This window comes from Podarcis bocagei (assembly GCF_964188305.1).
Source record: "Podarcis bocagei genome assembly, chromosome: 3".
NCBI classification, from domain to species: Eukaryota; Metazoa; Chordata; class Lepidosauria; order Squamata; family Lacertidae; genus Podarcis; species Podarcis bocagei.
The window spans coordinates 78,238,562-78,264,251 of NC_138127.1; the positions used below are offsets into that span (position 1 = coordinate 78,238,562).

The window sequence follows — 25,690 nt, forward strand, 5'->3', positions numbered from 1 at the left end:
GTTTTATATATGTTTGAAGCTGCCCAGAGTGACTGGGGCAACCCAGTAAGATGTGTGGGGTATAAATAGTAAAATTATCATTATGGAATGGGAAGTCCCTATTGTCATCGGAGAAATGTTGGAGGGTATGAACTAGCTGATGATGCAAAAGGGATCCTGTTTCTGAGATGCCGGAGAGCCACTGCTTTCATTCATTCATTCATTCATTCATTCATTCATTCATTCACTGCCCTTCACAACATTAAAGCACAATTTTAAAAACAGCTTCAACAAATTGACACCCTACAGATATTGTCAGAGTTGCAGTCTGACAACATCTGGAGGGCACCAGGTTGGCGAAGGCTGGGATGCTTTCCCACGCAGCTCCTCTTCTGTTCTTCCTTTGGTAGACTTTGGCCTATCTGCACTATACATTTACAATGCTATGATTATAACACTTCAAACAGTCATAGCCTTCCCTGAAAAAGGAAACCCCTATTCCCCACACAGAGCTACAATTCTTAGAGCTCTCTGAGAAGAGAGATTGATTGTCAAACCACTATGAGAATAGGGGTCTCCTACCAACTCTCAGTGGGATGCGGGTGGCGCTGTGGGTTAAACCACAGAGCCTAGGATTTGCTGATCAGAAGGTTGGTGGTTCAAATCCCCGCAACGGGGTGAGCTTCTGTTGCTCGTTCCCTGCTCCTGCCAACCTAGCAGTTTGAAAGCATATCAAAGTGCAAATAGGTAAATAGGTACCACTCCGGCGGGAAGGTAAACAGTGTTTCTGTGCGCTGCTCTGGTTCGCCAGAAGCGGCTTAGTCATGCTGGCCACATGACCCGGAAGCTGTACGCTGGCTCCCTCGGCCAATAAAGCGAGATGAGCGCTGCAACCCCAGAGTCGTCCACGACTGGACCTAACAGTCAGGGTCCCTTTACCTTTACCTTACCAACTCTCAGTACCCTTAGCAAACTACATTCCCCATAATTACTTGGGAGTGGGGAAGCCATGACCATTTAAAGTGGTATGATACTGCTTTAGATGTATAGTGCAGATTGGGACTTATCCAATAGCTTTCTTAGGTTCCATACATTAATTAAACTCAGCTGTTGAATCTCTTGGCATTATTGAAAGCAGACATTTCCCACGCATAGATCTTAACCATATTGCCAGGAATGCAATATTAAAAGCCACCACTTCCTGAAATTGTGTCACTGCTATAGAACCAAGGGTGGGGAGGTGGGAGGGAATTATTGTAATTCCTTAAGATGATGAAATGAGGCTGTGAACACTTGGCGAATAATAAAAATTAATAGTAACAAAACTACATTGCGCCTCCAGTATGTGGGGAGGCACAATTTCTGACCTCTGAGCCCCAATAGTTTATATTATATATCATGCCAGAATGCACATCTTTCACAAGGGGCCATCAACCTGTACACTAAGACAGAAATGAGCAAAATAAACAAGTTTGGGACACTGCAAAGACAGGTACCTTCCCTTCGCTCCCCATTTATTAAAACAGTTCCTGCTATGCAGATTGCACATTCCTCTGCCTCCACCATCACCACTCACTGCATATGTTACAAATTGATGATGGACAGCTGGGATGGAGAACATAAGAAGGAAAGGCAGGGGAACCAAAGACACATTGCCTCCTCAAGGACATTTAAAGTTTAAGGTGCTGGGTTTGACCTTTAAAGCCCTATGCAGCCTAGAACCCACGTACCTACGGGACTGCCTCTCCTGGTATGCCCCGCAGAGGACCTTAAGGTCCACAAATGACAACACTTTGGAGGTCCCAAGTCGCAAGGTGGTTAGGTTGGTCTCAACTAGGACCAGGGCCTTTTCAGTACTGGCCCCGACTTGGTGGAACGCTCTGTCACAAGAGACTAGGGCCCTGCGGGACTTGACATCTTTCCTCAGGGCCTGCAAGACAGAGCTGTTCCGCCTGGCCTTTGGTTTGGACTCAATCTGACCCTTATATTTCCCTCCCCTTATAGTTTTGATCTATGGACTACTTTTAAAATGAGGCTGCATTTTAAATTGTATTTTAACCTATATTTTAAATTCATTTTTTCCCTATTATGTTTTTATTGTAATTTTATTGGTGTTAGCCACCCTGAGCCTGGCTCTGGCCGAGGAGGGTGGGAAATCAGCCCTGAGTGCTCACTGGAAGGACAGATCGTGAAGCTGAAGCTCCAATACTTTGGCCACCTCATGAGAAGAGAAGACTCCCTGGAAAAGACCCTGATGTTGGGAAAGATTGAGGGCACAAGGAGAAGGGGGTGACAGAGAACGAGATGGTTGGACAGTGTTCTCGAAGCTACCAGCATGAGTTTGACCAAACTGCGGGAGGCAGTGGAAGACAGGAGGGCCTGGCGTGCTCTGGTCCACGGGGTCAGGAAGAGGCGGACACCACTAAACAACTAAACGACAACAAATTTGACACAGAGGGGGAAACCTACAGATTCAGTCCAAAAGGCTAGAGTCGGGCTGCCATTGGCCTGCTGCCTGACCCTCAGTCACCTTACAGCAATTTCCCCCCTTCACTTCTCTCTGTGGCCCCCTAGCCTCATGCTGTTCCCCCCTATTTATGCATTTTTCACCTGTGGCCCCCTTGGAATATCCTGGAGGCCTACATGGCCCCTGGTTCAGAAACACTGTGCTAGATTAGTGATGAAATATTTGCTGTCTACTCCAAGACATTTATTTTCACCCAAAGTAACACTATTGTTTTAATCACTAAATCCCCTTGTCTCTGCAGATGTATCAGAAACTTTCAAATACAATTCCGCTTCACAAAACTGAGCAAAGATGAGAAGCTGACTGTATATTCCCCTGCCCCCCAAAAAAAAGATTATTGCCAAGCAAAACTCAATATTAGTAGCAATGTAGACATCATGCCAGCAGGTGGCGATCTACAACACATAATGTAAAGTCTTGGCTTTCAGTGCCTGGTGTTATTGAATTCAGATGACTTTCAGTATGAAAATCCTTGAAGTCATGAAGTAAAAGGCTTTTTAAGGGAAAGTAGAAGAATTTCTACAATGGGCATTCAAGGTAGTGAGAGGCAAGCAACTATACAGTGTCAGTGCAGTTGAGAAGATGTCTTATTCATTTATGCTACAGGAATATATAGAGTGGGCAAAATCTGAATGCTTGAGTTCAGTTGCAAATACCTTAACTGAGAAGCATCTCAAATATGAAATGCAAGTTCGTTTATAACTCATCATAATGAGTTCTTCACAAAGAGCAAAATACATTTATCCAGTAATATATTTTACAAATATATCAATCACTTCTATGTTGTTAAAACTTGGTTTCATTTAAGTCTTATTGAAGAACATAAGAAGAGTGTACAGTGGTACCTCAGGTTAAGAACTTAATTCGTTCTGGGGGTCCATTCTTAACCTGAAACTGTTCTTAACCTGAGGTACCACTTTAGCTAATGGGGCCTCCCACTGCTGCTGCACTGCTGATGCGATTTCTGTTCTCATCCTGAAGCAAAATTCTTAACCTGAGGTACTATTTCTGGGTTAGCGGAGTTTGTAACCTGAAGCGTCTGTAACCTGAGGTACCACTGTACTAGATCAGGCCAAAGGCCCATCTAAACTACCACTCTGTTTTAAAAACGCTCTAGGCTAGAGGAAGCCTACAATCAGGGCAACAGCATTCTCCCCATCCACAATTATTACTTTCTTTCTTTCTTTTGTCTTTCTTTCTTTCTTTCTTTCTTTCTTTCTTTCTTTCTTTCTTTCTTTCTTTCTTTCTTTCTTTTGTCCTGAATCTTCCAAAATTCAGCTTTCTTGAATATCTAGCATTCTAGTAAAAAGGTAAAAAGGTAAAGGTACCCCTGCCTGTACGGGCCAGTCTTGCCAGACTCTAGGGTTGCGCGCTCATCTCACTCTATAGGCCGGGAGCCAGCGCTGTCCACAGACACTTCCGGGTCACGTGGCCAGCGTGACGAAGCTGCTCTGGCGAGCCAGCGCAGCACACGGAATGCCGTTTACCTTCCCGCTGGTAAGCGGTTCCTATTTATCTACTTGCACCCGGGGGTGCTTTCGAACTGCTAGGTTGGCAGGCGCTGGGACCGAACGACGGGAGCGCACCCCGCCGCGGGGATTCGAACCGCCAACCATGTGATTGGCAAGTCCTAGGCGCTGAGGTTTTACCCACAGCGCCACCCGCGTCCCAGCATTCTAGTATTTTTAGAATTATGAGATTTACCACACCGTTCATAACCTCACACAACTCTATCAAGTCCCTGCTTACTCACCTCTTCTCCAAACTAAAAAGCTCCATTATGTCCTAACCTTTCCTCCTAGGGCAGTTGCCCCATCCCCTTGGATCATTTTGGTTTCCCTTCTCTGAAAACTTTTTCCCAATATCTGTGCAGGAAGGGGCTGGTGGGAGTTGTACTCCGAAACAATCTGGAGGGCATCAGGCTAGCAAAGGCTGGCCAAAGTTGGCCAGGCATTTCGTGTCCTCCTCTGCATTGCTTCCATGTCAAGGAAAGCCCATATTTGAAAGGAACAGTACCAAACATGACCCCGATCTGCCTGTGAGCTGCTCTGGAATGAAGATGTAGAAGTTCAGCATTACGACACTAAAGCAAGCAGTGCCTGATTCCTTCTACTGTGAACTTAGTGGTTGTCACTACCCTCTTTGAACTTTTTTTTTAATCACCCCTGTCAATGCCACACCGCTGTGAACTGCAGGCCTTTAGCTTGGTGCAGCTGCAAAACCATTTTTTGCTAAGGACGTGTATTATGTTCAGTATTGTGCTATTGATGGAAGGGCAGAGTCAGGGCAAGGGAACGACCTTAATGTCAGATCTCTGGATTAAAGCTTTTCTCCTGAGTGGCAGATTTATTCCACATGAGACTCGAAAACATGCGTCTCCAGCTTTCCATCCCATCCCCCACTTCCCAATCACGTTCCAGATGTAACAATATCGCTGCCTGAAACTCACCAGCATTACAGCCATCTATGTTGACGTCTTGCCGTTCAATCGGTTTTTCAGCAAACATCGTTTTTGTATCAGGAAAGTTAGCTGTTCCTCATCCAATTTTGACCATTTTCAGAGATTTGCACTTCCTCACGCCACCTCAACATCTGTTTTCACAGAAGAGCTGAGCCTTAAATTATTCTCCTAAACAGATCTTGCAGATAAATAGCAGCTGGCTGCAACTTCGTAGAGATATATAGCAAGTACCTAGCTTTCCCACCAATTTTCTTCTTGACTTTGGATATATCACTCAATGGGTTGCTGTTTCCTTGGAGGTGAGAGAAGGGCGATAGTCCTCCCTTCCCCTCAAATATTTCTTCTCTCCTTGGAATTAAATTAATGATGCTTTTTCGACCGATTTGCTCTTTGTGATGGGTCAACTGGTCCCACCCCCCTGCAGAAATCACAGCTAAATGAGCCCTGACAGATGGTCATTCAGCCTCTGCTTAAAAACCCCTAGCAAAGAAGCAGTGGGGTAGCGTGGGGGGTGCAGGGGGGGGCCGGTCGCACCGGGCGCAACATCTGGGGGTTAGGGTTAGGGGGCACAAATCCACAGGTTAGGGGGCGCAAATTACTTGCCTTGCCCCGGGTGCTGACAACCCATGCTACGCCACTGCAAAGGAGAGTCCACCTCCTTCCTAGGGAGTCCATTCCATAGATGAACAGCTAGTTATTTCTGATGTTTAGTCAGAATCTCCTTTCTGGTAATTGGAATCCATTGGTTCAGGTCCTAGTCTCTGGAACAGCAGAAACAAGCTTCCTCCATCTTCCATGGGACAGCCCTTCAGGTGTTTGAAGATGGCACCTGGACAAGCAGGCCATCAGACTCATCAAACCATAGAGTTGGGGCTTGTAGAACACTCAGCCCAACTTCCTGCTCAAAGCAGGAAATCCAAAGCAAGAGCATTCCCAAGAGATATAACAAACTTGGGGGGCTCTGCTCCCCCACTCGCTCTGCTGACCAACTCTTTCCCACACCATGCAACTACTAAGCCCCTCTTCAACCTTCCCAGCCACATTTCTGAAGCAATGTCTCTCTTTATTATTATTATTATTATTATTATTATTATTATTATTATTATTATTATTCTATTGTTCAGCCCTGCTTGCACTCCTGTTTCCACCTTCACCCTCATTACCATGCCTGTTCCTTCCTCTTCTTTTCTGCCACCACACTTGGACACCACCACCATCGTAAACTTAACTGCACTAGCCAAAGGCCAAAGGTAAACTTAACTGCACTAGCCAAAGACCAACCTTCTGGATGTTCCTCATCCCACACATTGCAACTACTAAGCCCCTTTTTTACACCCCCCCCTTCTGAAGCCACCACCCCTTCTATTCTGCAACCCTCTTTGTACACCCTATTTTCCCCTTCTCCCCATAGTCTTGTCTCCACCTTGCTCCATTTTTGCACATTCTCCTTTGAGCACAGATGCCTATGTAATCCCTGAGATCTCCCCACCTCATGCATTTACTACCTCCTTCCCACTTCCCAATTGCTAAAATTTCTTCTATCCTTAAGCACCACAATGCACCCTGCATTTTCACCTTACTCCTTTTTCCTACACTTCCCCCTCCCTCCTTTTCTCTTATGGTGCCATCTGGTGGCAGCCATGCAAATCACAGGGTGACAACACTCAAGCAACAGCAGTCAACCAAATACAGTGGTACCTCGGGTTAAGAGCTTAATTCATTCTGGAGGTGTGTTCTTAACCTGAAACTGTTCTTAACCTGAAGCACCACTTTAGCTAATGGGACCTCCTGCTGCTGCTGTGCCGCCGCTGCGCGATTTCTGTTCTCATCCTGAAGCAAAGTTCTTAACCCGAGGTACTATTTCTGGGTTAGTGAGTCTGTAACCTGAAGCGTATGTAACCTGAAGCGTATGTAACCCGAGGTACCACTGTACTGTAGAGACTTGGGGGCGAGGGGGGGCATCTTTGGGGTTCCAGTGTGCTCAGCCTGCCCCATAAGTATAGCAGGGCGGCCTCTTACACATTACCACAAAAGAGGGCACAGATTTGCATAAAGGTCGCACAGGATAATGCACACACCTAGATGCAAACTTATAATTAATTATTCTAATGTAAAACCAAGTCACCATAGTGGGTTAGACTGCAAGCATGTGGCCTGTGTGCTTGCTAAGTCTCATGTCCAAAGAGACCAGAGGCCTAGACGGCTGTATTTGGTCACCCACCCCTGAAAGAGGAGATGCCCAAAACAGAGGACTGTCCTCTACAACATACAGCACACAGCCACCAGATTGAAAAGTCTCAAATGAATTGGCACATGGAAATTGTTTGAAGTTGCTCCAGCCGGGGACGTGGATTGTCACGCAGCTTTTCTCCCTAATCTGTCCTGAGTTCTGCTTCCAGATGGGACCTCTTTCCTCGCTCAGTGGCAAGACTGCTCACAGCACTCACGTGACAGCCGCTCAGTTCCCCACATCCAGCTCATGCGCTCGTCTGGGAAGACCCCTTTCACAAGCTGTTTGACAAGGTCACAGCTGCCAGGCACTCATGCATTTAGAGAGGGGTTGTGACTAAGAACTGTGGGCAGAATCAGCTTTGCTGGCTCGCTTCACTTTGCAGCAGAGAACCATCCATGTTCTCTTTACTAATTGCATCTACACCGGCTCTCGGTTCGGTCCCACATTCTGATCAAAGGCAGCGCTGGAGATAAAGGCACTCCCGTGTTTGTAGAAACAATAACAGAGGGTGTATATGTGCCAGTGAGTGTCCACATTAGTGCTGCCTGACATTCCTTCTAGACTTCAAACGGCAGAATTTAAGCAGGTAGCTTGTGGCTGTAGGATTCCTTCACCGCATGCTCAGTTTGCAGCACATTAAATCTGGGTTGAATTGTGCTCTGGCAGAGTCAGTCGTGACTGTTTCACAAGGTGCTGAACTCCGCATGGCTTGGCAATATGAATATTCTATCAACTCCGCCCCCCTGCCCCCAGTACTTAATAATCTATACATCACCCCAACTGTTCCTATGTACCTAGAACAAGGAATAGAACCCCCCCCCCCCTTTTCTGGTCTCTTTCCCTCATAAATCATTATTCCCATTTTGTCTCGTGGGATATTTTGGAGATCCCATTTTTGCAATATCTGTTGTTGTGTGAAAATATGGAGTCACTTCCTTTCCATCATTTCTCCTCTAACTACCTACCCAGATGCAGAATGTGTTTGAGTTTCAGGCTTGTGGTTATATCAAGACATTCTATTAAACCGTGCCTGTGTAGGTGAAATAAAAACAACTGTGCCAGTCAGGAACACCTGCTTCAGAATCCAGTGCAGGAAGGATGACTATAGGGTAAATTAATATGTTATATTGCAGGTAGAAGAGAGTCTTCGACAAGATGAAAGTGGGACCAGCAACAAATGGTTGCAATGTGGAATGCTGGGATCTCCAATATTCCAGCCACTTTGTTCCATTTTCCATGTGCCAATTTTTTGATTCCAACCCCCCTGCGGCCGCTGAGCATGCTCAGTCCTCACTGGGCTGCTTTGATTCTCTCCCCGTCTCTCTCCCCCTGCCTACCCACACACTTGAGTTTTTCTTCTAAATACGGTATTTTTGTGCTTCTGAAAACCCTGGGGCTCCCCACAAGTCTTATGGTACTGCCATCCAGTGAGCGGATGGTGCCATTTTGGGTAAATAAGCAATGGGACTCTGAATATCAAAATAATGGGAATGAGAATAGTGGATGTGGTGGGGACACTTAGGTAGTGATCGTTGGTGTAAAACCAGAGTTTTGGTTTTTTTAAAAATGTCTGTGATCATCCTGGCTTTAAATGACCATGTAGCTATCAATCAACGAACAGGGTAAGGTTGTTAGTTATACTCTAGTGTCCCTTGTTTTTTTTCTTTTGACCCCTATCCCCATGACCCTCTGTTAAACTAAGAAGGTTCCTAGATTATGTGGAAGCAATCACATGTGCACATATCTGGTAGGCTGGCAAACATCGGCCTAAATCAGATGCATATTATGGGATATTGAGTCTCCTATAACCATCGTGCTCAACTCTAATTAATTCATGAAGGGGTTAAGATCATAGAGTAAGATGTTCTGCCAGGCTTAGCTAGGTCACTCCCCCTCACCTTGCTGCTGTATGAAAAAGCACATGAATCTGACTTATTTGTTATATATTTTTACTAAAAGCGGCTGGGCACTGGCAACATCCTTACTTGGAGAGCTTCATTACTTTGTGCTCTGATTCAGAATAGAAGTCAAAATGCCGGTGCTCACAGTTAAAGATGTATATGGCATTGGATTTGAGCATGTGAAATAATAAAGGCCTGCTGCCACACTAACCTGCCCCTGGAATTAAATTATCTATCAAGGCTTTCTGGATTTAGGCAAGGCCTGAAAGAGCAAGTTTCCCAGTGGTAGCCTCCACTTTTGGAATTCCCTCCCCAAGGAGACTTGGCTAGTGCCAGCACTGTTCTCCTTTCAGCATTACATAAAAGCTTAAAGGGGGGGGGTCTCCTCAGCCGTCTAAAATGGTTTCAGCTGCTTTTAAAATAGCTGGTTTACAATTGCTTTATTATTATGCTTTTATGATGATGTATATTTGGTCTGTTGCTTTTATCTCACCTGAAGGACTTTTTTTTTTAAGGGGAGGAATGGAAATTCCCAAAATAAAAAGAGAAGCATCCCAGGGTGGCACAGAAGCCTTTCTGAAATATCTTTTTGTTGTGTTTTCACTCTACTTTCCTGCCCCTCACCCTCCCTTTTCTCCTCTTGCTATGTAGAGTAATCACTATCCCCTGCAGATGCTCAGATACCATCTGGCAATCGCCTGGATACCAGTGGATATTGCATTTTTTGCAGAGGAGAATTTAACCTATTCCAAGAGCTTGCTCTCCTCCCTGACATTCCATTTAATGCCCATCTCATTAGACAGCTGCTATCTGGTGAAATTATCTGGAAGCCACTCACATCACTGTCACACACAGATTCCCCCCATATCCCTGCATAGGGAGTTGCCCCTTCCTTTCTTGTTCTAGTTGGCGCACATCCCCATTTCTCTTCCATTCCCTGCCGTCTCATACCTTCAGTGCATGTGTGCAACTTATCTTACAAATCTGCAGTTAGTAATTTCTCACAGCATAATCACAAACCTACTAAAGCCCGAAGAAACCTCAGAATTACCCAAGGCTAGGCTGCTTGGCCTCTGGCAGTCATCTCTGTTCCCTCACACCCCTGATAGGTAAGTCCATATTACTAATGATGGGTTGTAATCAACACAGCACTAAGATTCTCTCAGTGAAAGGCTTATCCTTGTGCTATTGAATCTTCTTCCCCTTCCGCCACAAAAAAAATCTTTTCTGAGATCCCCCTGCCCTTGAGCTGATTAAAGGGTGCAGGCTCCTAGTGTGTTATCAGCACTGGCTACTCCTAGACCAACTAGTTAGTTGGAGAAGGCCTGTTATTCAGTGGCACCTGACAGAAGAGTGGACATATTAAAAAAGGGACGCGGGTGGCGCTGTGGTCTAAACCACTGAGCTTCTTGGGCTTGCTGATCTGGTGGTCAGCGGTTTGAATCCCTGCGATGGAGTGAGCTCCCGTTGCTCTGTCCCAGCTCCTCCCAAGCTAGCAGTTCAAAAGCACGTCAGCGCAAGTAGATAAATAGGTAAATGGTGTTTCCATGCGCTCTGGTTTCCGTCACGTCATTCCGTTGTGCCAGAAGCGATTTAGTCATGCTGGCTACATGACTCAGAAAACTGTCTGTGGACAAATGCCGGCACCCTCGGCCTGGAAGCAAGACAAGTGCCGCAACTCCATAGTCGCCTTTGACTGGACTTAAGTGTCCAGGGGTCCTTTACCTTTACATATTAAAACATATCTCTCTCTCTCTCTCTCTCTCTCTCTCTCTCTCTCACACACACACACACACACACACACACACACCAACTAAAATCAATGCAATTCATATTTTCTGAATCAATTAAATAGTTTATGAGATTTGTATTACTTTGTGTCACAGAGCTATAGCTTCCACACTGACAGAACATGCTGAATTTTGTATGGCTGCTAATTTACTGGTAAACTGTCTGAACTTCATGTCCTTAACCAGGAATGGGTAACTTGCAACCTTTTAAACATTAGAGGACTACAAATCCCAACATCCTTGATCATTAGCCCTGATGGCTGGAGCTGATGTCATCTAAAGGGGCACAGGATCCTCACCTCTGGCCCAAAACAAAGGTGTGAGGGGGGGGTTTAAGGTGCTGCTAACAGTTGTTTGACTTCACGCCTGGGGGTTCACTCCATTGCCTCTCAAGACAGAGGGATGCCAACAATTACAAAGTGAATTGACTCCCATGCTACATAATGCATAAATTAATACTCTGCTGCGTGCTGGCCAAGTACTTTCTGTTCTTTGTATTACTGTCCTTCCACAAACCAACACAGTTCAAGTTCCAATATAACTGCCCTTATATTGATTGGCAGTACCAACAACCAAGTTTTCTGCTTTTTTGAGATAAAATTACATTGAACTTCTTTCCTTTTAAAAGAAAGCCATTTAATTATTTAACAAACATCATTGTGAATGTTCCTTCACCCATTATGGTAGCATTAAAAAAACATCTTAAATCTAATAACCCACTTGCTTCAAAACCAGTCTTTTCTGGTGTGCTGCTCTTAGAACCTCTCCCTTTCAAGGTTTATTTTTCTATCCACTGTGACTTGATTGACTGTTGAAAATAGGGTCAAAATGAATTTGTATTAAATAAGGGGCAAAGCAAAACCTTCCTCGAAGATGTTTTAATTCTTTCAATATTCCTAACTATGCATGAGATTAGATTTAGGAATTTAAAGAGTGAAAAATGTATTTCCCCCACTCCATATATGGGGCATACAGAAGCGGGTAACTGTCAGGGAACTGCCATCGGAGCTAGAGGCGGAGGGAAGGCTCCAAAGGGATGCAGGAGAGGGTCCCAGTAGGGAGAGAGGCAGCCCATCTGCTGGGGAAGGAAATCAGCATAGCACCAGTGGAGAAGGGGGGCAGATGGGGGAATCGGAGAGGAATCTCCAAGACTCTTCGCTGGAGACCAGCGGAGAGAGTACGGGTCCTCCGCTGCCCACACCCTCCCTGCGCAGAAGACTTCCGCGCAGGGAGAGTAGGAGGAGACTTGGCGTCAAACAGCTTTTATGCTGGAAAAGGTTTAAGAAACGCCCACTGACGGATTCTGCCAGCGACTGAGACAGTCACGATGCTGGAGGCTGTTCAGTCAGAAAGGGTTAACCAGGTAACCTAGCCAGCAGTGGCGGCAACTTACGCACGAGCAACCCCTAAAACCATTACAGTAACCATTTGCTGGGGGCCCGACCCATGAACTGTGAGCATTCTCCCAGGGTGACCCATCAACCAGGTCTGCATGATTGTAACCATGTTGGAGGCAAGGGAAGAGTATACAGTCGTACCTTGGTTTTCAAACAGCTTAGTTCTCAAACATTTTGGCTCCTTGACGCCACAAACCTGAAAGTGCCTGTTCGTTTGCTTCCTGCAGCCAGTCAGAAGCAGCGCTTTGGTTTCTGAATGTTTTGGTAGTTGAACAGACTTCCAGAACAGATTCCGTTCGACTTCCAAGGTACAACTGTATATTAGTTTCTGTAGGATGGAAGTGCAATTTGATTTGTGCAAGTTTGCAGCATGATTGTAAGGAAGAATCACAGAAGAAAACGGAACATCAGCTGAATCTGAGAAACTGACCCAACTAGCTAGAGTACAGTGGTACCTCAGGTTACAGACGCTTCAGGTTATAGACTCCGCTAACCCAGAAATAGTACCTCAGGTTAAGAACTTTACATCAGGATGAGAACAGAAATCGTGCGGCGACGGCAGCGGGTGGCCCCATTAGCTAAAGTGGTACCTCAGGTTAAGAACGGTTTCAGGTTAAGAATGGACCTCCAGAACAAATTAAGTTCTTAACCCGAGGTACCACTGAATACACTCTGGAAAATGGCTGGAAACAGCAAGAGTTTGAAAACACTCAAAATGGAAGCTCCGACTCAGTAGTCAAGATTCACACACAGCTACATTTAGGGACTTTTTCAGTCTGTGCAGGAAGCAGATTCCCTCCCTCCCCCCATAGGATTAAAGTGAAGCTAGAAAAATAGTAATTTCAAACCAGAGGGTTATGACCACAGATTCCTAATTTCCACACCATAAGCTGCAGGCACACACCACCTAGGAGATGCGAGACACTCATTCCTTCTGGTGGTGTCCAATTCATGTAGTAAGTGTGCTACTTTTATACTTGGTGCTACTTTTATACTTGTAAACTGAAAGAGGGATCCAAAAGATCAATTCACATGAATTGGCTGGAAGGGAAGCTTTGTTCATTGAAAGTGCTACTGCCATTATTGAAGTGGATGCGCACATGTGTGAACTAGTAACTACATCCATGTGTGTTTTCCCACCACATATAAATTTTGGTATGGCTCCAGATCTCAATAGGAGTTAGAAATGCACACTTTCCTACATTTAGTTTGGAAGCAGTGCAAGAGATGCATGTTTCTTGAATTTCTATTGGTGCTGACTTACAGAAACTAGCAGTCAATGTGGCAGGGTTAAAAATTAAAGGCAAAAAACAAATGTTATTTCATGTATTTTAATAGCAAACTTACAGGAACAGCACAGAAGACAGACAACATTAAAAACATGTACTTGCATGTAGGACAACTTAGTTAGAAAAGTATAGCGAATGGATGGAATCTACTGTATGATAAAAATGTTACAGACACCATATAGTTGCCATCAATAAGAAATTTACCTATTTTTTTAAAAAATCCAAATGCTGGCATTGTCCAGAAAAGTTTGACTGGCATATTTATAATTGTTATAAAGTTGAACTGCTGAAATATGTTCGCTGAAATGGTTTTTGATAGCAATAATGCATAATATGTCCCCACGTTTATATTAAAAATCCACACACAAATGAAAATGAAAAAGAGCTTGCCAATACCCGATTCTGTCCTCTATTTTTTTTTTCTTTTCATTTTTGCAACCATATACTTAGGTACCTTTTAACCCCATGGAAAAAAATATCTAACGTTCATTACTACCAATAACAGGAAGAAGAGATTTATTTTGTTTTGAGAATGACAAATCCATCTTAGAAGAATTTAAGCACGCTCTCCACGTATGCGGCGTGCTAGCTGGATATCTTTTGGCATGATTGTGACACGTTTGGCGTGAATAGCACACAGGTTGGTGTCTTCAAACAGGCCAACCAAGTAGGCCTCACTTGCCTCCTGTTGAGAGAAGAAAATAATTCGAATGTTTTAACCATAGTGCACGGACTCTCAAATAATTACAAACATTGGCACACTTTAGCTATGCCTCTCTTCTAAATTGTCTTATGCAATTGGGAGGGGGAAATAGATCTTTTGGTGCGGTAGCACCTACAATTTGGCGCTTTCTGCCTATTGATGTCTGACATCAGATACCTTTGCTGTATCCTTTTTGGCACCTGCCAAAAAGCCTATCCACACATAGATCTTGGCATGCTTTAATCTCTTGTTAGTTTACTGCTGATTTTAAATGTGTGTTCCATGTTTTAATTACATGATGTTCCTTGTAAATCATTTGTTAAAATCAAGTGGGATACAAATGTTGGTAAACAGAAAACAAGGTATTGTAGCCCTAGAGTTCTGATACACCCAACTATAAAATCCTGTCTCTGATTGATTCCACCTGGATTGGGCATTAACCATCATAACTAACGTATGTATTATCTTCTCCAAAACATTCTTGTAGCTTGCAAAACAAAAGCCCCTTCTGGATCCTGATCCACCACTAAGGCGGTTTGTAGCAAGTTAACTCTTCCACAGGGGAACAACAGTTAAAGGATTGTTTTGAGTAGTTACATGAGCATAATGCTCTTTACACAACAGATATTCCCGTCCTCCTACTTGTATCTTCCAAAAACTCTCTTCAGAGGGTTGGGGGCCCTCCTGAATAATGGGGGCCATGTTGTAAGGACTGAAGTGAAATGGGTGGAGAGTCATCCAAAATCAGGCAGAGGGACTCTTCCTTCAGTGGGATGCAAGCCCTTTCTGCCTGATTTGGGGCATGTTCCCACAGCAGCCATGACCACTGTTCAGGAGATGCTCCCCACCCCCAACTTAAAGGGAAAAAACCTTCTGCAGATGGAGGCAAGAGGAAAGGCTGATTGTGCAAGCTGTTTTCTGCTTGCACAAGCACTGTATAAAACTTCGGAATCCATCTTCACAGGAAAAGCAGTAGGGAGATCAGGATCTACTGAGACATCTCTGGGGGATTTACAGTATGACAGTCAAGTTTCCTGGCTCCCAACTATCTAGCAAAACCAACAATTAATAGGTATTTCCCACTCTACCCTAATTTTGGCTTCTGAAAGAAAGGAAGATAGATGTGGATTTTTAATATGGACCAGGCATATGCTCAGAGGATTTTTAATATGGACCAGGCATATGCTCAGAGGACCAGGCATATGCTCAACTATCTAGCAAAACCAACAATTAATAGGTATTTCCCACTCTACCCTAATTTTGGCTTCTGAAAGAAAGGAAGATAGATGTGGATTTTTAATATGGACCAGGCATATGCTGTCCTTAATTCTCATTATGTTATCCCTCCTGAGCCACTATATGCACCTGGCTATGGCTGGTAGGTCTCAGGGTTGTGGTATAAAAATTAAAGCCTAATGCATGCTCATCCTGGGATTAAAATAAGGTCAGGATTGGACAAGGAACGTAGGTGTATTGTGGGTTTTATGAAGCAGCAGCACCACTACTGCTACTTTTTACCAGCAATAAAGCGATTTCTTTGATGTCCATGCTGCACTCTGATTTCTCAGCCATTCAGTCTTGCTTTAAAAATCATAATCTGGCAATGGGTAGCCAGAAACCTCATAGCACCCTGGCTGGAGGACCGTACACAAGACAAGTGCAGCCTGTTGACCCTATACGGCCGTCAATAAAATTCCTATTCTTTGGTCATCAGTCTGGGACTGCAAACACAGTGGGTGTCATGCACCAGCATGACGGTGGGTTGTGTTAAGAGTTGATGGGCCACAAATAAGGCAGGCTTCATCTAGAGTCTAGATTCTAGACTGTGCTGAATTTTTTAGACACCTGTTTTAGCTTGAATTCTGCATATGCTGTGTAGAATTGTACATGTTTCACGCACAAATCTTGTGATATGCCGACATTATTCTTAGGATGGCTAATGGACTTATTTCTTGTACCTCTGTCCCTTTAGAGCAGGAGGTGACAGTGTTACATCATACAGAGCAGGCAAAGCATGCTGCAAAACATCTGGGTTTATGTGAGTCCCATGACTGACAAATCAGTTCTGTCTGGGAACTGCTTCTGAGAATGTCAAATAGGTCTGTAAAGTATTAAATGCTCTTGACCAAACTGTGGGAGGCAGTGAAAGACAGGAGGGCCTGGCGTGCTCTGGTCCATGGGGTCACGAAGAGCCGGACACGACTAAACGACTAAACAAGGCCCCTGAGTGTAGTGCTTACAAACTAAGGGCTGCTTCTCCCTTTTTAAGTCGCTGTCCTCACCACAACCTAGCCAAGCTTACATCACTCTTGTGCACATAAGTATTGCATGAAAAGGGATAATGTGCCTTTCTACTTTTGGAAAATACACTGGATCTGCCTAGAATTGGCAATGTCATGCTCTTCACATTTAGCTACTTACACATCAGTAATTTGTGGAAATAAATCAAGAAAGAGAACTTGAAAACAGCACGAGTTCCCTCTCCATATTTGGAAATCACCACATCTAACACTAATGCAAGCTTTGTGTTTTGTTGGAGAACATGCAGATTGTCTTGCCGGATCAGACCAAGGTCCTCCCACTGCAGCATTCTGCCTTCAATGGTTTATCTTATAATAAAAGGGCTCAAAAAGTACATCTCACGTACCAGGTGTATCCCAACCACATCCTAACAGGTACCCCTTGCTCTTCCTAATGATGTGTGGAAAGAGGAAAGGTGTGTGGAAGTTACTTGAAGGTTTGACAAAGGAGGAAGCTGCTAAGTACAGTGGCGCCCCGCAAGACGAATGCCTCGCTAGACGGAAAACTCGCTAGACGAAAGGGTTTTTCGGTTTTTGTGTTGCTTCGCTAGACGATTTTCCCTATGGGCTTGCTTCGCAAGACGAAAATGTCTTGCGCTTTTTTCTTAAAGCCGCTTGAAGAGGCGCAGTTGCGACGGACCGTGCTTCGCAAGACGAAAAACATCGCAAGACGAAAAGACTCGCGGAACGAATTAATTTCGCCTTGCGAGGCACCACTGTATTCTGATGCAGCGTAATGTAGATCATATTCCTGACAAATCTCAGAAATGGTTTGGTTAACCTTCGAGCAGAGTAAAAATAAAAAAATGAATCTTGAAGGGTGGTGGAAAGAAATAATGGATTCATTTGCAGTTCCTTTAGGAGATCTATTTTTGAAATCCTTATGTTCCAACATTTCAAGTTTTAAGATCTTCCTCAAGGAGGTGAATTACTTTAGTTCTCCCAAATGCTGGTAGTTATCTGCGCACCTACAAACACATGGATGCTTACTTGTGAAACCCACCAATTGCGTGAAGTTTTGACTAACCATAGAAACAGCTGAACCAATAAGATGAGCGTATGGAAGTAACCAATCACATACTCCCTCACGTACTAACGGCACAGTGCTGTTAATGGCTGCACTCTAGAAAGGGCTTTTCATGTCATTTGTGATGGTAAAGCTATACCCACATGTGTACTGTCTGAGGCAGTTGTAAATTAAGTCTCATGTATATATTTTTAAATGTCAGCTGAATAACTTTAGTAGAAAGAGTTTACCTTTAAGCACCTTTCCCCATGTCTTTTTAAAAGCTAGATAATTGTAACTTAGAAAGAAACAATTTGGGACACAAAATGGCTAATTGAAAACAAAGTTCATATATAAGGTTATGGGGCGGAAAACACTGTTAAGTATTCACCTGAAATTATATTGTTCAGACATGCATTATCAGTTCTATTAAGGGGCATCTTGCCATTTGGGGGGTTAAGGGCAGCTAGTAAGATACAATATGATTTTTACCTGCAAAGCACCAATAGCTGCGCTCTGGAAACGCAGATCTGTTTTGAAGTCCTGAGCAATTTCACGCACCAGGCGCTGAAAAGGAAGTTTGCGGATCAGAAGTTCGGTTGACTTCTGATAACGCCTGATTTCACGAAGAGCCACAGTACCTGGCCTTTAAATGATAAACAAAGAAGAAGAAACAAGACAAATAAGCTTTTTGTCTTCATCTCCGAAAAACAGAGCATACAAAATTCCAGAGAGAGAAATGAAAGTTTGAATAACTGTTCCATTCAAGAGACATGAGCATACAAGAATATTTTGTGCAAGACCAACTTCTACAAAATGAAGTAGTGACATGCTAAAATAAGTCAAATTGGTTTCAGCTAAAAAGAACAGTCCAAAACAGAATGCTAGAAACCATTGAAGAGTCTATGTCCTCTTTATGCAATGTAAATATTATGAGAAAAATGGCTACTAGAAGAATATCAGTAATTACAATTTATCCATTTGTGTATACACAGTCTTAAAAACAACATTTAAAAGTGTAAAGCCTGCTATTTACCTGCTTATCTGGAGGCAGCTACTGCCCTCTAGTGGTACAATGCACAAATTATATCAGTTTTACAGTAACAGCTGAGGAGTTAACTAATTTAAATAAATGAAAAATTATCAGGCTCGGCAAGTTTTAAATAAAGCAGGCTTCTTCCTACACCTTCATTAATCAGCAAGCCCTATTACTACATCCTAAACACGACAGAACCAGATTTGTTTTTTTTAAACTTAATATTGTGATTTTCAGATATTTTTTTTAAAATCCATTTAATCAATACAATTGATATATTACTATCAAAGGCGATCTTACAGCTTTTTTCGGAGGAAATGTTCCATATAAAATATTTTTATGTTGAAATTTTTCTTTTTCGTCAAGAGAAGAAACAACGGAGACCTTGCCAGTATAATCCGATTCAATGTGAAAGATTTAAAAAAAAAATCCCCAAAGCAAAAAGTTGCGTTCCGATAAACATTTCCGCGTTGTTTGGGGACTATAACATCACAATACTTTTGTTCGCGGTCATTTCTATACCTGTAGCGATGAGGTTTCTTGACCCCACCAGTAGAGGGCGCGCTCTTGCGAGCGGCTTTTGTCGCCAGTTGCTTCCTGGGCGCCTTCCCACCGGTGGATTTACGGGCAGTTTGCTTGGTACGAGCCATGTTCCCGCGAACTTCTCTTCCTTACACCTATCGGTAAGAAATCACCCACGCGATTACTATACCGCCACACAGCAGCCAACAGAGGAGGGGGGGAAGGGTTTCCGAAAATGCAGATTTATTTGTTTTTAAAACTGCCTTTACAAAGACAATAACAATGCAGCGGATGTTAAGGACCTCCGAAACCTTAAGCGATTAAAAAGCTGCGGATCCACACCTCCGGTAGCAAGCCAAGCAGCAGACTTCCCCGCCTGCGAGCTTGCCACATAAAGAAATCCTTTCCCTTGCAAGTGCTGGATTGGATGGTAAAACGGTCAGGGAGGGGGGATCTAATTTATTTAACAGTAAAATAAATGCCTAGGATTGTAGTAGCCTGCTAAAATGCAGCCCTTGCCCAGGGCAAAAAACTGGAGCGATGCAGCAGCAGTCAAAAAGATGAGAGAGGGGCGATTCCAACACAAGCGGTTCCTAACCCCCTCCCGTGGGCTCAGAAAAAGTGCCAATAATTGCCGAAAACGCCGGGGGACGTGCAGCTGATTTATGGCTTGCATTGAGCAAAAAACAAAAACAAAAATCGGTTTAAAAACAGAAAAGAAAACGGGGGGACTCCCAAGCCTTAAAGTGTTCTCCTGCAAAGCAGCCACCGTTCCCCTCGCCCTGCCGTGCGCGCGAAGGAAAAACAAATGGAAGCCGTAGACGAGCCAGGTTTTATTCCACAAAAGGAAGGGGGGAAATATCACGTCAGATTTTAAGTGCAAGAAAGCAACGAACTTTTGGGGGGTCAGGTTTTTCGGTGCTGCTCCCGCCTGCCCAATTGCCAGTGCTGAGGCTGCCTCGCTCCCAAGCGCCTCTCGCTGGCAAACTCATCCCCAACAAAATGGAAACAATCACGAAATGCAGCCTTAGACTCCCTATTGCAGGGAGAGAAAGAGAGAGACGGGGAGGGGGAAAAAATAAAAAAATAAAATAGCAACACAATAACAACCCCCCGGAAAAAAATCCCCCAGCAGCTCCAAACTATGCGGGGTCCGACGGGCTACCGGGGAGAGGAAAAGTTTGGACCGAGAATCCCCCCAAATCGCGCTGGGTTTGGATCGTTTCCTGGGCACATTTCTCCCCTTTTTATTGTTTTTATGCAATAGGGAGAGAAAAAATATGGTCGGTGACCAGAGAAAAGAGACAAGATGGTGAAGCTGAGCAACAACTGTGGGGAGCCAGGGAAGGCAGGCAGCAGAGTTTCCCCGGGCTGGCAACTGGCTCCAGTTTGCAGCCGCTTCCCAGCTCCGATGCGGGGCGACGAGGGGCCGAGGGGGCAGGTGAGGGGCTGGGGAGGAGGATGGTGGGGGTCCGGGGTACGGGGAGGGCGCTGGAGGGGGGCAGGAGCCGCGCGAAGTGGGGCTGGGGGGCCCTGCGCGAAGGAGCCGTCTCTTCGGCTGCGCTGGGGACTCGCCTGCCCCCCAACCGCAGCTCTTCCCAGAAGTTTGCCGGAAAGGTTCGGGGGGCAGCCCGGAGGGGTCCCTGGCTAAGCTGGCGTGAGGGGGGGGGCGCCGCCGCCGCGGGAGGGAGCGAGGCTGACGACTTACCCCCGTCCGCTGAGGCTGAGCGCGGCTGCCGAGCAGGCGAGGAAGAGCGAGGAGGCGCTAAAGCTGCTGCGGGCGACGGCGGCTGAGAGCACAATTGAAAGATGGCTGACTCGGGAGGGCCGTCTCCGCCGCTTAGCCCCGCCCAGGCCCCGCCCCCGCCGAGGAGGGCAGCCAATGGCGCACAATGGAGGGAAGGCGAGGCCACGCCCGCGCGGCTTCCTCCCTGCCCACTCTCGGCTTCCCGCGGCCGCCTCTGTGTGTACAAACACAAAAGACACGCCGCGCGCGCCGCAGACGGAGAGCGAGCGAGGGAGCGAAGCAGGGAATCCCCCCTTGGCCCTCCTGGCTTCCTTCCCCTGCCAGAGGGGAGCACGAGGCCCCAAGTCAGCGCCCAACGGTCCAGCGGGAGGAGACCCCTAACCGCCAGGATCCGGCGGCGCGAGGTCAGGACCAACGGTCTCTCTGCTGCGTTGCTTCAGGCATTAGGGAATGGCTTAGGCCCCCTCGCTGCTCCTGGACTGAACTCTCAGCCCCCCCCCAGGTTAGGGTGGCCCAAGCCTGTGAGACTCTGGAGGCCAGGGGGGCCAACCTGAATAAAATATAGGGGGCACAAGGTAAGCCCCGTCCCACCTAATCGATCGCAAGACGTGGCACACGGACACCATTTGAATGGCAATGCCCATCAACTGCGGGGGGGGGGACTCCCTAAAATATTTTATTACGGGGGTGAAGGGACATCGGTCCCTAGGAGTTTCACTCCTCTGCTTGAGGCGCTTCACACGCCCGCCGCTTGATGAAGCCTCAAACTCGGAGGCGAGGAGTACTAGCGTTGAACGACTGAGATCCAACACCAAAGGGACTTTCCATGAAGTTTGAGGCTGCTCGATGAGGTGGGTGGAGGGGAACTCATTGGTGAGGAGAGAGGGATTGGAGCCTGACTGCAATGAATGAGGTGGAGTACGATAAAGGGGGTGGGGGTGTTAAAAAGTTTAAGGCCTTTAAAAGTGTGATTTGTTTTTTCAAAGGACTGACATCATTGCAGCACTTGCAATGGATTTTTATGCAATGCGCAGATTACGCTTCAAGTCAACAAGTGGTGAGCAGAAAGTGAGGTGTTTGGAGTTGGTGAACTGGTCCTCATGAAGTCCAACTTCAGTGTTTTGCTCCTCCAGTAATTCTACAACTTGCCTTCCTCAGAATATTCACATTGAAGCTTAAACCACTAGCTCCACCAGTTTAGGTGGCTTCAGTCACTGGCAGCTTACTCTTTTTATGGTCATCTGAAAAACCACAATACAGTGGAACATTGGTTTTCAAACGTAATCTGTTCCGGAATTCTGTTCGACATTTGAAAATCGAGGATGAAAGGTCTGGCTGCAAAGTCAATGTGGAAAAAAGAAAAATGTGCCACAGAAGCCGTTCACCTTCCAAGGTGCATTCAAAAACGGAAGCATTCACTTCCGGGTTTTCGGTGTTCTGCTTACGAAACGTTCAGCAGCTGAGACTTTCAAAAATTGAGGTTTGACTGTACTGGAACTTCTGGACCATACACACACAGAGAGATTTGTAATGCCCAGATTTAAAGAATGAGAGCTAGCTTAAAGGAATAAAAACTTCATTCCACAATTTCTGTTTTCTGACAGACACTATATATTGCTGTTAAGATTTGTGAAATCTTGAGCCAAGGCTAGCCTTAGGTTTGGGTGGCCCTTGTCTGTGGTCCCCCAATCCTCCCCTTCTAATCTCTCATACACATTCTTCTATGCAACAGGTGCCTCTCAACTCAGAAGCTGTAGTCATAGGATGAAAACTCCAGATGGTCAGGAACACTTTTCACTAAGTGCCCCTCCAGACTAGTGTTTTTGTGGGGGGGCGTGCTCTGCAGTCATTGACACCGTAATAGGGCATAAGTGGTTGATTTATACTGGACCATCAACACATCATTCCACTTTATTAGTTCTACAGTGCTTTCCTAATATAACCTCATTATTGCTGTGTGGAAGGGCAGTTTTGCACTACAGCACAACTGAAGCAGGATAAACCACCTTCCCATCCTGAACATTTGTGGTATTAAAAGTTGCATGAATTCATTAGGAAGCTATGGGACATGCACTGATTGGAAATGAAGCAATAGTTCCATCCCAAAACTTTTAAAATCCCATCATAAGCACATATCATCTTGAATGTGCAATAAAAAGGATATCTGAAGGGGCCCTGATTTTATCATAGTAAAAGGCTATGATTTTCTCTATCTCCTTTTATACCTTCCTGACATCATCACTAGAAAATTAGTGAGTCTTCCATGAGACGGCTTTTCATGAATGTTTAGGTGCCTCAGAATATAACGGGGCAGGGTTTTCAGCAAGAGCATCGTTCACCAATGGAAGCAGCATGTTGTAGGCCCCAGTAGCTTTTTGAGGCTATTGAATATGCATGTTGTGCAGTGGCGTAGCGTGGGGGGTGCAGGGGGGGCGGCTGCACCGGGCGCAACATCTGGGGGTTAGGGTTAGGGGGCGCAAATCCATGGGTTAGGGGGCGCAAATTACTTGCCTTGCCCCGGGTGCTGACAACCCACGCTACGCCACTGATGTTGTGTAAATGATATGGCTCAATGTACCTGAGATTATCTCATGCCATAGTTCTGATAGTTGTTAATGTCAGATTGGTCAAGGGATGGCATTTATTGGTGACTAGGAGCAGCTGCCAAGACCACATAACACCTGTCTTGAAAGACCTACATTGGCTCCCAGTACGTTTCCGAGCTGAGCTTTAAAGCCCTAAACGGCCGTGGCCCAGTATACCTGAAGGGGAGCATCTCCACCCCCATCATTCAGCCTGGACACTGAGGTCCAGCTCCAAGGGACTTCTGGCAGTGAAATGGGGAACCAGGCAGAGGGCCTTGTTGGTAGTGGCACCCGCCCTGTGGAATGCCCTCCCATCAGATGTCAAGGAAATAAACAACTATCTTACTTTTAAAAGACATCTGAAGGCAGCCCTGTTTAGGGATTTTTTAAATATTTAATCGTGTTTTTAATATTCTGTTGTGAGCCGCCCAGAGTGGCTAGGGAAATCCAGCCAGATGGGTGGGGTATAAATAATAAATTATTATTATTTTTCAGAAGGAACCTCACTACACCTTCCTTATGACCTGGTAGAAACTTATTTCCTCTCAAATAAGCACTTATCACTTCCAAAAGCCATTTTTCCAGTCCTGTTCTGACATACTTTTCAAGCCAGTATGTAGGTTACACCGACTGAAAAATATTCAAGAAACAGGGTGCTAAGGGACAACTGGTACCAAGTTGATACCAAGTCTGGCTCCAGAATAACTCTAGTGGAGGCACCGTGAACAACTATATCCACAAGAATGTTGTGCAAATTGATCACATTGTGCCTCTCCCATTTTACTAGCCAGATTATAACAGGCTTCTAACAACTCACAAAGGCTATACTGGGCAACACCAAAGTATGTAATGGTGGGTGTAAAGATTTCTTTACTAGGGAAGTCTCTAATATGGACTTTTAACATAAATGTTAGGTTGGATTTTGCCCAAATTTTCCACTGTCTAGCCACTGTCCTGCTCATTTAACAGCATTAATTCCTCAGAAAACCAAGATAAGAAAGAAAGAGAGAGAGAGAGGGGGGGGGTTGTTAGGTACTAATAGCAGCTTCCTTCCTGCCGCAAAAAAAGCTTCCACTTTTCCTGAAGTCAGGTCTGCTTCTATACTGGCACCAAACCAGTGGAGGATTGTGAGGGTGTACGTGATAAGGATAGGACATTCTCTGTGATGGCATCTTACTTCTGGAACTCATAGACTCAGAGAATTGTAGAGTTGGAAGGGACCAAAAGGTTCATCTAGTCCAGCCCTTTGCAATGCAGGAATCTTTTGCCCAACCCACAACCCAGAGATTAAGAGTCTCATGCTCAACCAACTGAGCCCTCGTTAAGTTTATTTAGTCCCTTACCTCCCTGGCTTCAGAAAGATTGTCATTACAGTTTTGTTTAGATGTGCTTTTTTTGCTGCCACAGTTTCGTATATGTTGCTGCAAACTTTAGTAAGGTTGTTTGTAAACTGATTTTATTGTGCTTGTTTTATTATGTTGTGAGCTGCCTTGGGGGCCCGTATGAGTGTATAAATATTAAAAAATATGATTCCCTGTCATTAACATACTAACATGCACAACTAGCTTCTGAACAGTTTTTCACTTTGTGACTGTCCCAACTTCTTTTGGAGAGTTGCAAATCATGAGGGAGCAGTTAATTCCGCCTGAAGCAGCATTACCTAATTCCTGATATTTACATTACCCAGTGGCCACAAGGATCTTGTGGAGGAAAGGAATAGCTCCACAGAAAGAAGCAGTTGCATCCCATATAACCTTTTTTCTGCTCATCAACTTTTATAACAGTCTTGGTCTGCATTTTGAACTGCTTGTATCAGAATGAAGATATATAAAGAAGGTAGCAAGTCTAGAATTATGAAGTACTTTCACATTCTGTACAGTAACAGAATTGTAACACTCAGATGCAAGCATTCTTGGATGACACAGATTATTTAGTTCCTTTCCAGTCAGTTCAGGCCAATGGGATTGAATGCAATAGTTCGCCCTGATGGATGACATGTTCAGAGTGCGGTATACATACATATACATATACATATACATATACATATACATATACATGCACTGAAGAGAAGCAATGAGAAACAATGGTAGGTTGTGCCTGTGGGTTTAGGGTGGAGCCTCCTTTCTCAGTACATCTGCCTCTTCTCTGCCATTGTTGCCAGCTGCTGCTCTTCTGCCTCATCATTGCTACCGCTGACTTTCTAGACCAGCATAG

The 25,690-nt window shown here is 45.0% G+C and overlaps 1 protein-coding gene and 1 long non-coding RNA gene across 3 annotated transcripts; one reads left to right on the forward strand and one right to left on the reverse strand.

The window, feature by feature from the left end:
* Positions 1–13,605: 13,605 nt before the first annotated feature.
* On the reverse strand, positions 13,606–20,993 carry H3-3A (H3.3 histone A). Of its 2 annotated transcripts, XM_081186956.1 has the most exons (5): positions 20,853–20,990; positions 20,041–20,180; positions 19,145–19,299; positions 18,079–18,232; positions 13,606–14,262 (listed from the first exon to the last, which is right to left on the reverse strand). In XM_081186956.1, the coding sequence occupies exons 3-5, from the start codon at positions 19,270–19,272 to the stop codon at positions 14,134–14,136; spliced, it is 411 nt and encodes a 136-aa protein (XP_081043082.1). In that variant the 5' UTR covers positions 19,273–19,299; positions 20,041–20,180; positions 20,853–20,990; the 3' UTR covers positions 13,606–14,133. The 2 variants fall into 2 exon arrangements, with proteins under 2 accessions (XP_081043082.1, XP_081043081.1); XM_081186955.1 differs by lacking the exon at positions 20,041–20,180 and having other exon boundaries at positions 20,853–20,993.
* Positions 20,994–21,126: 133 nt separating this feature from the next.
* On the forward strand, positions 21,127–22,478 carry LOC308583182. Its single transcript, XR_014006110.1, has 2 exons — positions 21,127–21,295; positions 21,878–22,478. It is a non-coding gene; the product is annotated as an uncharacterized lncRNA (long non-coding RNA).
* The last annotated feature ends 3,212 nt before the right edge of the window (positions 22,479–25,690 follow it).